Source organism: Harmonia axyridis, chromosome 3, assembly GCF_914767665.1.
Source record: "Harmonia axyridis chromosome 3, icHarAxyr1.1, whole genome shotgun sequence".
In the NCBI taxonomy this organism is placed as follows: Eukaryota; Metazoa; Arthropoda; class Insecta; order Coleoptera; family Coccinellidae; genus Harmonia; species Harmonia axyridis.
In genome coordinates, this window is record NC_059503.1 from 39,216,018 (window position 1) to 39,231,064 (window position 15,047).

General features: G+C 32.5%; 1 protein-coding gene across 4 annotated transcripts in view; it reads right to left on the reverse strand.

Moving 5' to 3' along the window:
* Positions 1-15,047, reverse strand: part of LOC123675002 (chloride channel protein 2) — an 82,953-nt gene that overhangs the window by 45,277 nt on the left and 22,629 nt on the right. For 3 of the 4 annotated variants that reach the window (XM_045610219.1, XM_045610220.1, XM_045610217.1), the window contains one exon: positions 3,304-3,541. In XM_045610219.1, coding sequence (XP_045466175.1) covers positions 3,304-3,438 — 135 coding nt within the window. In that variant the 5' untranslated portion in view covers positions 3,439-3,541. Of the gene's footprint in view, positions 1-3,303; positions 3,542-12,674; positions 13,032-15,047 lie in introns of those variants that run through there. The other variant, XM_045610218.1, reaches the window with a different exon arrangement.

The following is a 15,047-nucleotide window of genomic DNA, read 5'->3' on the forward strand; positions in this document are numbered from 1 at the left end:
GAAAAAATTAAGTAAAGGGGTGCAAGGCATAGGGGGTGAAAAATATCGAATGTAAAGATCTCAGGATAAATTGCTTTTGAAATTAAAAATCGGCGGGTGCGAGAATTTTCCTCAATAATTCTTCGTACAAGAATTATTGACGAGTTACGTTACTTTTTTGGTACGCTGTTTAGGAACATTTATCAGAATCAGTACTAAGATTATTCAAACGATCAGAAAGTTTATATTCCTGCTGAACTTCTGCAAGAACTATACAAGTAATTGATGAACCGATAAAGGATGAACAAAAAAATAATCGCTTTCAAAAAGATTTTGAACAATATCCACTTATCTGTACAAAGTATATTCGGCTATTTAGCAATATTGATCTATTTCACAATGAGGGACATAATCATATATCATCGAAAATCAATTTATCAAGTTCAAAATATTTGTATTGAATGGAATATAAGAGACGGTACAATAAAAAACACCATTTCAAAAAAAAACACTTTGATCCGCAAAATATAATGGCACATTTCGGTTAAGAGGTTATTGCATGAAAAGTTTTGACTTGTAAATTCTACTTGTGTTTCTACAAATTATCGCTTCTATTTCGATATATGTTGATAAAATCATAAACAAACAAGGTACTAGAAATATTAATAAAAAATTAATGAGCTACCGCCTTCGTGTAACAATCTCTATTTGTTTGAACAATTCACGAGTCCTTGACTTATTTGATTACGGGTCCGCTTGATATGTAGTACTTAAACCTTCATATTTCGCAACTTTCATGTTGATATCCAAGATAAACAAACTTTCAATTTGCATGTCGTAGCTCATGAAAATCCATTCGTAAAACAAGCAAAGATAAAATATTCCATAACGACTCAAAATACTATACTGCAGGTAAAAAGATAAAATATTAACACTTTTCGCTCTAGATAGAATTATACAGAACGTTATTCAATCACTTATCCTGAAATTTTCAGTTCAGAATCCAAAAATCGAATGAAAAACTAAGTCCGATCACCATTCACATCTATGGGATCTTCAAGAAATTTTATGAAAAAAAAAGATTCCTGCATTCCTCTTATAAGAGGGAATAATCAAGGAATCAAATTTGAAAAAATCATTCGGGAACTTGCCAACATGATGTAATAATATTTGAAATATATACAGGGTGGGCCATAATCGATGGTACCCTGTAATTTTACGGAGAACGAGATCACGATTTCATTGAAAATTTGGTGTCTCGGGTAGGAACCACTGCTCTATCGATCTAAAATATTCTCAGCGCAGCGGTCTTGCCGCTTATATCAAAAATTAGTAACAACTTCGATATTTCAAATAGAATATCCTGTTTATTATTACTTTTTTCGGTTGCTGTAGCATTTTTATTATGTATGTACTAACTTCTTCTTCCCTATCTGTAACGGTTTTCGAGCAATTGATTTATTTACAATGGTTTTTTTTGTGCAAAACATAGCTTCAATTCAATAAAATCACTTCGGTACTTGGAATTCTAGAAAGCTGAAATTTCGGGTAAGGATTACCAATATTCCTTGTATCATCTAAGTGTAATAAAATACGCCCCTAATCATATAGGATTGTTCGAAACCAAAGGCTTCAACGAGACATACCAAAATGGTTAAAATCCATATCATGTATTGAAATCAATAAAGCTCAGTTCAATTGAAAATTAAGTTTCACCAGATTTAATGAATTCGAAATAATGGAATCAATAAGAGAATTGAAAAAATTCTTGATGAGTTTAACGCCGAATAATGTGTCAAATCAACAATCTAGCAGCGTCAATTATACAGGGTGGCCACTTTTTCAATGGGATTGTATTGCTAACTTTTAAACCATAAGAGTTAGAAGGTCGGTCAAATGGAGAAAAAGTTGCATTCATAGGAGCATTATCAAGCAGTTCAAACAAATCGAGATTATCAGGGCCGGTTATTGAGATATCATAAGAAAAGTAAATTCTGTCATTTTGATTTTTCTTTTTTTCCCACTTTATTTCAAATATTATCAAAAAATGTTACAGGAATTTTTTATTCGACAGTAAATTGTTCTCAATTTGACGTAATCAGATTTCGTATCCAACGTTTCGTACTCCCTGGGCCACCCTCAACCTCATTATTTTCAATACAGACCTGCATATTTTATGACACTTTTCGAAATAACTTTTAACGCTGAATTCAACGATATATCATACGATGTCATTCAAAGTTGATTTTCAGGTGATTTTGACCCTTATCCAAATTTCTTTGGGTCGGATCTGTATTACATTTCGGTACCTTTAGTTTAATTAACAACAAGCAATACATTTCAATGAGAAAATCAACTTACTCATCTTGAACTAAATCGAACATATCAAAATCAAATCAAGAAACAAGTAATAATTATTTACATATTTCAATTCATAATAATTAAACGAATTATCATTTTATAATAGAAAAATCGAATGATTATTCGAAAGTAAATGAAAATGAATGCAGTAAGTGTTTGTAAAATGCACTTAACGGTTCTGGAACCCATACTTCTTATACATTTGCTTATTTCGTCTCCTTGAATACCTTCCAATACATTCTCAATCTTCTCGCGAGAAATCACTTTTGTTGGATTTGTCATTTGTTCCAGAATCGAACTTTATTTTGAGATCATTACGGTATAAGTTTTGCAAGGCCTGGTATTCAAATTTAAAATCATTGTATTCGCGTCTCTTTACTATTTTATTAACAGCAGTTTTTGATAAATTGCATTCACTACAGATCCGACCCAAAGAAAATTGGATAAGGGTTAAAATCACCTGAAAATCAACTTTGAATGACATTGTATGATATATTGTTGAATAATGAATTCAGCGTTAAAAGTTATTTCGAAAAGTGTCATGAAATATACAGGTCCGTATTGAAAAAAATGAGGTTGAGGGTGGCCCAGAGAGTACGAAACGTTGTATACGAAATCTGATTACGTCAAATTGAGAACAATTTATTGTCGAATAAAAAATTCCTGTAACATTTTTTGATAATATTTGAAATAAAGTTGAAAAAAAGGAAAATCAAAATGACAGAATTTACTTTTTTTATGATATCTCAATAACCGGCCCTGATAATCTCGATTTGTTTGAAATACTTGATAATGCTTCTATGCATGCAACTTTTTCTCCATTTGACCGACCTTTTAACTCCTATGGTTTAAAAGTTACCAATACAATCCCATTGAAAAAGTGGCCACCCTGTATACGCATCCAGCGTTAATTCCAATATAATAGATTGGATAATCAATCATTTTCCTCTAAATTCTACTCACCAAGGTGTTCTGATATCCCAGACTAAGCTTCTTCTGTTCCTCTTTCGACACCTCCAGCCTGTCCATCTTTTCCATCTTCCCAATATTCCAACCATAGTTCTTGATGTCCCCGCCAGATTCGTTTTTTTCGTCCATTTCGCGAGTTCCCGTATGAGAAATCTTCTCCACTATACCCAAACGCCACCGGTACGCGGCCTCTCAAGATGTCATCTCCGGTGAGACGTCAACGATAGAGGTGCTGAAAAGTAAAGAGAGTCAATCAAGTGATATTGGGTTCAGGCGGACGCGAGGATGTCATCGAGACGTCCATTCGCACGAGAAATTGGGTGTTTGCTGTAGATAAATGCGGAAAGACCTTTGGATGCTACCGAGGCTATCCGATAAATCGGTTGTAGATTACTTTAGATAAAACTTGTTGACCTCATTAGGCTGAGGGATTGCATCGAAATTTAATAGGAAACATTGCAACTTTGACACTATGGTGTATTGTTGTCTTTTTAAAGATTACACAGGGCAACAAATTTTTTTTTTTTATGACTGGGATTTAAGAGCTGATTTCAACTATATTTGGGACGCTAAAACTGTACAGGGTGGGCAAATTTCGATGTTTTAGCACTACAACTTTTAAACCAGAGGAGATAGACAAAATCTGATACCCCATTCTCGGTCTCTTTTTCTGAGAAACTAACAAGGGTAGTATTCATTTTTGCCCACTTTCTTTTGTTTTCGAGTTATAAGCGAAAATTGGAAAACTGGTGATATCCAAAAACATTTATATCTACGCTAATACTGATGATAGAGCTCTGAAATTAAAACATTATACAGGCACTTTTTAACGTAGAATCCAGTGGCGTGCTCGTCTTTTCAAAAGGGATTTTAATTACGAAGCTATGACCCAAAGTTATGTTTTTTCAAATGGGAAAATCCACAAGGTGAAAGATTTCACCAAGATATTAAAGTTTTGGAGGACCGCTACCAAGGAAGATGGTATACATGTATGCACATGTACATGATGGCAGATGGAGTTAAAAAAGGGACTGTTCAAAAAAAAACATTCAAGAATGTCGCAGAAAATAAGCTTTCGAATTGTTGAGTGACTATTTGATTTCTTCCATGTTTTTTTGTTATTTGTTTGTAAGTACGATAAATATTGTATTCTCTCTCTCTTTTTCTCGTAGGTGCTAAACTTTAAAATATGCGAGTTGAAATTTCGGAACATATAGAGAGTTGCGTTTCGGTCGAGATTATTGAAGGTAAAATGATGCTATACATTTTTTGTTCGAAAAGGATAAAAACAAGTTTCGTGTGTTGATAGAAGGCTGTTTTTTGATGGAAAAAATGCTGTTCAAGCGAAGCAATGGTTTGAGAAGTGTTTTGCAGACCCTGCTCCATCAATAATAACGTTTAAAAGGTGTATGCTGACTTTAAACGATGTCGAAGATTCACTGATGATATTAAATGCTCTGGTTTCAAAAATTATAATTCTCAACTACCACAACAGAATACACAATACGGTATATTTTGGTACTCGTATACGCAGTATAAAACTACGAAGTTGTTCTTCCTCCATTACTACTTTAAAAAGTCCAAAATTTCAAGACGAGATTCTATATGTGATTTTCAACAAAAAATGTCATATAACACATGGTCGAAATATTGACGGTAATTCTTCAATTCAACATACTGTGTTTTTACGAAATATTTTTTATTTTTTTTCTACATTCATGCAAAAAGCAAAACTTCATTGAACTATATTTAGTGGAAAAAGAAGTTCTTCATTGAACTAGTGCAATAAAATTTTTATTGCACTCATCTATCATTCTTCTTCAACGTGCTGATGGAAATCGTTGACAGTAGCGGAGGGATACGTAGAGGAATCACATGCAAACAAACTCAGTGTTGCAAAACGAATATTTCAGCCTGAAGGAAATAACGATGTACAGTTACTAAGTACTAGTACGTTTACAGCAGTAACAAATCAAGAAGTGTATTTAAAAAGTACTTCACTACGAAATATTCATATTGAAAATTGCACCAATTGTTCATTCACTTTCAACATTGAGGGTAAAAATAAAGTTTGAGTTAAATTGTTCGTAAGTTGCGCTTTTCATTTTCCTACACCTAGTGCCGCACCTCAATAAATAATTTTTTGCTTTTTGCATGAACGTGGAAAAAATTTTGTATGCAACAAGTGCAAAAAGTGAATTTTTATTGCACTTGTTGCATAAATAACTATTATAAAATCAATTACACTCCAGTTGTCCTTGTAGCCGCATCAAATTTGATCACATATATCAAAAAAGTATGAAATTAGCTGTAATACAAGAATTTTTTGTGCCAAAAAATTCACTGAAAATTTAGGCTGCTTTTTCGATATTGTTCTTGAATTTTCTCTGGTTCTAGTCACTAGTGACACGGTGACACATGAAATTTTGCATGAACCTACTTACGTACTTACTTGAAATTAAAGTTTCTAAGTTTTTTCATTTGAGAGTTATCGTTTTTACAACCGGCAGACAGTCTGAATTGAATTTGTCAATTTATTCACAATCAGCGAGTTGACATCATCGTTTGACACCATTATGGTCAATATCCGAAAATTGAAGACATTGTGAAAAATTAATCGGTATAATACAAGCGCTAAACTCTGAAAATCTTAGGGGAAATTGAAAAATTCGTTTCTTCTTGAAATGCGTAACCAAAGGCGTGTATGAAAAAACAAAGAAGTGTAGTTTAGATGCTCTTTGCAAACTTTTTTAATAAAAAAATGTGTCACTGGCAGTAATATTCACGTAGTTGACATTAACATAAAGAAACGTAGTTTACATGCTCTTTGCAAATATATCGGTCGGAGTTGGTCTGTGGTCGGAGTTATAATATTCCATACCATTTCTTAGTGTACTTTTCACATTGGTTTCTACAGGATTATTTGTAGTGTGTGTTTTTTTCTGAAGTGTTTGTTCAACAAGGTTAGTCAAATTTATATAGTGTTGGAAAGTTTTGATAGACCATTTTCATACTCTTACAAAAGAATAGGTACTATAGTTTTTTTTTCATTTTCAGTTGAATTTTTGTTTCTAAAAATGCCGGCAATTAGACGTACAAACTTAAGTCGCAGAACCCGTAATGCTGCAAGTCAAAGAAATACAAGAGCAAGTCAAACTGATGCAACGTGAAACGCGGAATGAAGTTGAACGGAATCGATGGAACCGGAACCAACAAAATAGAAGTGTTGCGTTTAACCCCTATAGAGCTGCATTTAATTATAACAAATAAATTGACTGCAGTACACTGCATATCGTTGCTATTGGACCAATGAACGTTGTTTGTCAATATTGCAAGGCATTTAAGTTTAAAATGAAGCCACAAGGGCAGCCGCTAAGTGTTTGTGGCATTTTTCTTGAAAATTCATGTTTTTCACATGGCCAGTTATATGTCGCCTGTTTCCCTGTCGGAATACCAACAACACTATTTATATAGGCGCCAGAAAATAAAACTAAAAATATTGTGTATCATAAAGCATTAGAATAATAAACACTTTGTTTTTGGAATAATTTTGATTTATTAATATACCAACAGCAATACTTAATGAAGAAATTAACTTAATTCAGATAAAAAGGTAACAGATATTTCTTGATTATAGGATAGACAGGACTCTAATTTCACCGAAAATACTCCCAACTTTTTCAAATTGAATCTCTTAAGTTATTGCATATTCATACGATAATTTGATAAACATTTCCTAAACTATATTGACTTATTTGCCTATGTATGTATACTAGCTGATTTTGTCAAGTTGAATCAGTCAAAAATTTCGAGAAGGAAACATCTTACGGAAAAATGTTTCATACAAATGATGATTGATGGGTTTGAGAGGGAAGTCCACTCATGACTTATGCTAAAACCTCTTCCATTTACTTCAACTTAGGAATTTTCCTGTTTTTCATAGCAGATTCGTATTCTACGGGAAAAAATAACAAAAGTTCTGTGAGAACAATTTTTCACGATTCATCACAGATGTCTGAATTTTTCGTCCGAGGCTAGAAGTGATTTTTTTGTTGACATTAATCATAGTCATCCCATTTATTGGGTCTGACTGCCTTGGTTACCGAGATACAGGATGATTCATGAACTTTTCTCGTTTTCTTTCGAGGTCATAACAAGCGAATCACCTAGTATATTTTCTTTTTATTTGGCACACATTTGGAGTAATAAAAATTTTCGCGCTGACAATTTTGCTGCACGAATTATCAATTTTAAAGTGAAGTTTTCATAATGAAGCTATGACCCAAAGTTATATTTTTCCGAATAAAAACACTGTATTTTTTTGCCTTTTTTTGGAAGCTTATTTTTTTTTTCATTTCAATAATATACAACATCAATAATAGAAAATGGTCAAAAAGTTCTTTTCATCTAAGAGTCTCAATAGTTCTAAACAAATTAATAAAAATCAAGCTCTCAAAAATTGGCACAGAAATCTAGTGTTCCCATTCAAAAAACATAACTTCATAGCTTCGCAATTGAAAATCCTGCTGAAAAGACGAGCACGCCACTGCAATATTTTTCTAGACTTGGGTTCAGGCTAATACATAAAACTATTATATGCCAATAAGTGTTTGCACCATGCTCCCATGTTATTCGCTTCTCAGAAGTCAACACTTCATAGTATCTTCATTATTTTCGGTCTATAGCATCACATTTATCTCCTGAGAAGTTTTAATTTATGCATGGGTAACACATTTAAGTATATAAACGAATCACTTCAAATCATATAATCTTTATATGCCCACCATTATGATCCATACACAAATTATATCTTTTCCTTATTTCAAAATAAGTGACTTTTGCCGGAATATTAGGGCTTACATAGACATATGCGTTTCTTAATTCCATTTTCAAATGGTCCAAATTATCAGAATCAGTTTTGTATACCATATTTTTCCGGTTGCCCTACAGATAGTAATCTATGGGTGTTAGGTCCGGAGATCTTGGGGGATATCTGATGGGTCCATTAATTCCTATTCATTTATTTTCGATGTCATGGTCTATTTTGAAGATCTATCGAGTACTATCTGACCTTGAAATTTCGCTTCAAAATACCATGTGAATTTATCCCGAGAATATTTTTCGTATACGACACATTTCAAAGGTATTTAATTTAGTAGTAAGTACTTTTCCACTATTTTACCTATTCCGTTATATATGAAAAACGCTGCAGATCGCTAAGGGAAATGGAAAAAAAATATATTCGAAAAAACTTCAAGGTGTATCTCAAGTAAATATTGATTTGTACAAAAAACATTTCACGGAAAAAATATATTAGGCCGTTTTCAAGAAAATTGGGATTCAACACGTTATCTTCCAGCTCTACCGTTCTAACTCTCTGTTCTGAGAACGAAAGCCCAAAAAAAAAAAGATATTGAAAATATGCCAATTACATTCATTCATATTAGATCATATGTACACGCTGATGGAGAAATACCTCAATTTCATACTTTCATTCAAGTCCAGTAGTTTCCAGAATCCTATTATCAAACATCGAATTTGGGTCAGCCTGTGTATATGTCGAATAATTTGTTGTCGAAATCTTCCCATGGTTCCTTAATGAATCTCTCACATTTTTAAATCATATTATCATAACGAAGGCTCGTTATCAGATTTATAAAGAGTCTAAAAAAAGGATGAAAATTGAATCGCCAGTAATTATAACAGGCTCTCTTCATTATAAGCTCCGATCTTCACTTCATTCAATCCACTTTAATAACAGTGGGATGCCCAAATATATAATCTGCGTTAATGAAACCCAAGTTCATAAGTCTGATTTGTGATTGTGAATGAACTTAGCATAGATTGGATCAAATATTAATAACCTGTTTTTTCACATTATAAGGTCATGGGTATTTGTATGGACTGTATGTGTTAGTCAAACCTTATAGAAAATTATGAAAAGTAGATGGATCCCCTACATAAATCCTTTCAGTTTAGTTTCATCCTTCTACTATTCATTTTGAAGCATAGAGGTTCGAAATAAAGAGGAAAGAAAGAAGAATAGTTATCTCCAATTCCAATAATTTTTGATAAAATTGATTGTTTCGCTATGGCTTCTTAAGCTGTGCTTCGATATCGTCCAAATCGGAAAATCGTAGCTGAAGAAAATACATGAACCAGAAATTTATCATAGTAGATTGTTGGGGATTGTCAAATTTCTTTTTGTTGATAAATTGGCACAACTGTTTTCTATACCCACCCAGGTTTCAATGTCATCCGAGGTGTCATCTACCTACTTCATGTTGTTGTTCAATCTTTAAATTTTCACAATGAATAAAAATATCGAAAAATGCATTGCCCTTGAATTTTGCTTTGAATGTATATAATTTCATTTGCCAAAATGCTGAAATTGAAGCATTGTTGAATTGTCATACACTTGAGGATTAGCTTCACTCCAAATGCGGCAGTTTTGTTTGTTGACGTAGCCATTCAACCAGAAGTGCGCTTCATCGCTAAACAAAATAAAATGGACGTAGTGCGCGATACGTATTCCACACAGAACCCTTATTTTCGAAATAAAATTGCACTATTTGAAAGCGTTGTTCCGGCGTGAGTCTATTCATGATGAATTGCCAAACGGAACTGAGAATAAATCACTTGACAGCTGTTGAATCGGTTGCCATCTTGAACAGTAATGCCAAACTTAAAGTTATATACCTCGAAAAAAAACACCCGTTATTTAAAAAGAAAAACAGAAGACTTTTTTTATAATATGTAAATAAAATCAAATGCACTTGTTTTTTTCTGTTTTTTTATATGGTTAAATATATATTTTATAATAAATATGATTATGGATATGTCAAGCACTTTTATTCGCATTATTTTCTTGAACCATATATTGGCATATACAGAGAACGAGTTTGATATTTTTGCCATATGATGTAAGTGCAGGCACAATACGCACACTCATTTATTTCTATGAAAAAAATTCTTATTTCTCCCATTACCCTTTCTGTATACGCCTTTGTCTTGAAACCCCCCCCGAAACTGAAACCTGGCTACGCCCGTGTCGTCAGCGGATGCAAAGCTGTTCTTTCTAAGATAAACTTTTCAAATTCGAAATTAATATCTATCCCATTGCTCAGATTCCTCGACATATTCTGAATAAATTCTTCTTCTTATCATTTTTGAAAAATAGTCTTCAATAATTTCAAATCCACCAAGAACTTTTCGAAGAAGTGACATTCAGATTGGGAAAGTCATAATATAAAATTACCTTTCTATCTACGCCATTGGAAATGTTCGAAATGTCCAAGCAATGTGAATTTAATTCGCTTGGAAATATTTTCAGTTATTTACAAATTATTGCAGAAAAAGAGTTATAATTATCTTCAACACCCTGTGTTCTGTGAAAGTCAAATATGGACCAACGTTTGCAAGAAATTTGCTCTTGTTTTCAACCATATCAGTTTGTTACACCTACTTTAGGACTGCCTTTTATATTTCCTATGCCAATTCTGATATACAGGATGGTCCAGATTTTAGTTCAATAACCTCCGCGTCGGATAGAACAACTATAAATATATATAATAACAAGCTTCGTTTTCGAAATACAAGGTGTTAAAGTTTGAAAAAAACTGTTTTTTCTTATAACTCTATTATTATTACATTCAGTGTTTCAATCTTCAGGTATTGAAGTCTAGATAATGTAATGTTTCGAATTAGGTAAGTATCTTCTACCAAAATTATCCAGTTGCGTAGATATTAGGGGGCGACTATACTTCTCCTATTGAAAATCTACACCACTGTCTTTTTTTTAGAAAATTTTCTTATTTCTGAAATCAAAAGAGTTTTACTAAAAAAAAGGGTCCCTTGAATTTTTTCCTAGAATGTACCATTTTTGAGTTAATTGAATACAAAGCCAACACTCAACAAAAATTAATTTTTAAAATTTTCCCATTAGTGACAAATAAAAGCATAAAAACTGACGTAAGGAATTATAACTCTTTCAGATGACGTTTAATTGAAAATTTCAGAGAGAACATTCATCAGACAATAAAAAATATTCACAAAATTCATTTACCTATAGTTTGAGTTTGTGACAAATGTTCTTATAATACACTAAGTGAATTTTTGTACTTTCATTTATTATTATTATTGGAAAATTTGAAAATTAATTCTTGCAGATTTTTGTGACTAATGTTTACATTGTAATCGATTATCTCAAAAATGGTACATTATATAAAAAAATTCAGGACATTTTTTTTCAGTGAAACCCTGTTCATTTCAGGAATAAAATAAATTTGCTCGAAAAGAAAGTGTAGATTTTCAATAGAAAAAGGATCATCGCACCCCTATATCTACGCTACTGGATCATTTTGGCAGGAGACACTTACCTAATTCAAAACATTATATTATCTAGACTTCAATACCTAAAAATGACAATGACTAAACAATGAAGATATAAGATTCATTAATCAGCTTCATCTATTATAGGCCCTTGACTAGTATTTGTTGGAAATTCCCGACCTTGAGTTGCAAATTGTCCTCCTGCAACTGTAAATGAATGTGATAATACGAGTTATAAATAAAAAACGGATTTATTTAACACCCTGTATCTTGGAATAGAAGCTTGTTAGGATATATGTTTACATGAGCTTTTTTCATGAAAAGAGTTGTTCTATCTGACGACAAAGTTATTGAACTGTGATCTGGACCACCCTGCATTTCTAACATAATAATAATAATAATGATAATGGAGTTCATTTCGGTGAATAAACAAACATAGCTTCTTTAACCGACTTCAATAGACATTAATAATGTTCATTTTTAGTTTTATAACGATAATTTGAAAATAAGTTTGGAAAAAAATGTTTGAATTAAAATGAATCGAATAGACTCTTATTATTCTAAAGAAATTTGAACGATTTTTTCTTGCAGATTGAAAAATATTTCCAATATATTGGATTTATTCATACTGTTTCAAAATCGTATCAATTATTTGTGTACAATCCTCTAGAGTCTAGAATGGTCTCAGTAACTGTTGATTTCATCTAAACATCTCATGACACAGAAAGTATACAAACTATTGATTGATTCAAACCGGTATGTACTGTATTCATTAAAATTTCAATGCAAATTATCAAATTTGATATTAGTCAGAAATAGCATCTTCATTCATCAGAACCCTGTAAGCATGTAGCACAATTTGAAAAATGTGAGCCTTATCATTATCAATTAGTCAAAAAAACAGAGAATTTTATTAATCAATATAATTTGAAACTCATTTGAGTGAAATTATTAAGTCGAATAATTCAAAATGTGGATCAAAATGTTTATATCACTGGGTGCCAAAAGCAAGACGCGCAATTATTGAAACGTACCTGTCTCCGTTTCTCCGAATCCCACGACAATTCCACTTTATCGAATCACTTCCTATGTTTGACAGGAAACTGTGTCGAAAGACACTAAATATCACACGACCTAATTTTCACGATCTCAAGTACCAGTTGGAACTGCATTGATGACACTGACCAACTAGTAAAAACATCGAAATGACAATCTCGGCCAAATCGTACAGTCCGCTAGACAATGGGACCCATTTGGACAGTGGCCAGTTTTACACATTGAAAATTATTAAAAGCCAGGAAAAAGTTTTCTAACCCGCGAAATATTAAACGATAAGCGTAGGCGATATTGTTGTTACTTTGGCTGAGGAGCTCCTGGCAGTCTCACAGAATATGATTGTCGATGAACTGCAGTGATATTTTCATCTCTCTGGTTTCTCAGTCTTTCAGTTTAAATTACTATTTCCCGGTCATTTATGATCAATATTTGGTCATTCCAATAAAATGTGATTGGAAACAGAAGTATTTAATTGCATTCGAAAGGGAATATGAAAGGTTATTCAACCATTGCTTCAAGATTAAGAAGTAAATATAAACATAACATAAACTGTTGCTGCGTAGCCAAAATATTATCTCCTTTTATGAAAGATCATAATTAGAATGGTTTGATATGTTTACTGTTTATGATTGTTCAATTTCGAGATGGCCATGTCTCAAACGATAAGGTTCAACTCAAGATGATAAATCCGTGGTCGAATTCAATTCTGTCTGATCAAAAAAACTTGAAATTTTTTTGAGGAAACGTCGGATCTAGAATGCTGGAGTTAACTTACTTCGTTGAAGGGAAAATTCCTCTAGGTTTTCCGTCAATGGCCATTCCAAATTTTTTCTTGATCATTTCAAAATTAACTTCATTCAAAATTTCATGTTTATCGCGAATTTTATGTAATCTCTTTAAAATAATACCCAAATTCATTAAACTACTATGCACTCGAAATTTTCTAAGTGAAAAATAATGCTATTTCATAACAATACGCGTTGAGTTTATCGCGTCTGCCTATATCTGCATATAAGAAGATCGGTTGCATCAAACTAATATGCAACTTTTCACATTGGACTTTTCAATTCTGAATGTAGGTAATTCATTTTAAAAGTGTTAAGTTTGTAAGGAGTTTGATGCAACAGACCACAGATCCGATCAAATTGAGATTTTGAATTCGAATAAAAAATAATGTAGTTTCAGATCGGTTGCTACAAAGTACTATGCATTTTTTCTCATCTCATTTTTCAATTCTGAATGTTTTTCGTGTAATATAATTCATTTGTGAATTGCAAAAATACAAGGTGAAAAGTATTTTGTGCAACAGAACCCAGATCTGATCAGATTGAGATTTTACGTGCAAATAAAAAATAATAGTTTCAAGCTTCATTCAAAATTATTACGTGTTGAACGCTTTATATATACAGGGATTTTTTTCAAAGTTGAGTCTTTTTTGGCAGAAGGTAGAACTCATTACAATTATCATTTCACCATATAAACGGCCTATAGGGTGGATATCAATGATATCATCGAATATTTTTTATATATAATAAATATGCGATGATATCATTGATATCCACCTTAATTCGAATGCTATTCCAAAAAATTTAAGGTACGGGTCTGAGTTTAATCACATGTTTACAGTTAATATCAATTATTGGCACCGAACGGCAGGGGCGTATCGAAGAGGGGGGGGATAGGGGGGATATATTCCCCCCAAAGAGGAATATCCATTATAAGTCACAAGGCGTAATAATTTAATTGTGTAAAAAATTGATTAACGAATTCATCAACCAGTGGTTATATCATAAGGCTTGATCTGATTCGACTGTCGTCGGCATAATCATTATTCACTTACGGACTATAAATGCCAAATTTATAATAAAAATGAACAATCAGGTAAAAATCAATAATATTTTGAGTAAAATCTCGGAACTACTGGAATTGAAAATCAATCTCAAGAAGTGTCTGTAAATTCAAAAGACATCGGAAACGAATAATCAACTTTTTTTTTCTTTATCCTTCCCCAAGGCCTATGTCTGGGTACGCCACTGTCGAACGGTGCACGCAACCTGTCACTTTTGTTGAGATTCTTTCGTTTGAGACGTCGCATCCTTCTGGGTTATTAAAAGTGCAAGCAAAATTCTATTGCAGCAAGCTGATTTTTAACAGTAAAATATCCGTTGAGAAATCGTGCATTTCCACTTGATTTCATTGATTTCGGATTTAAATACCTGCTACTTCTTCTTTTGGGATATTTTGAATATTATCGAGAATTGAGACATGGCTTCCAATAATTTCCAGTTCTTCTGTATTCCATCGTTAATATTTCGAAATTGTGAATATAGTATAGTATTTTTGCTTATCTA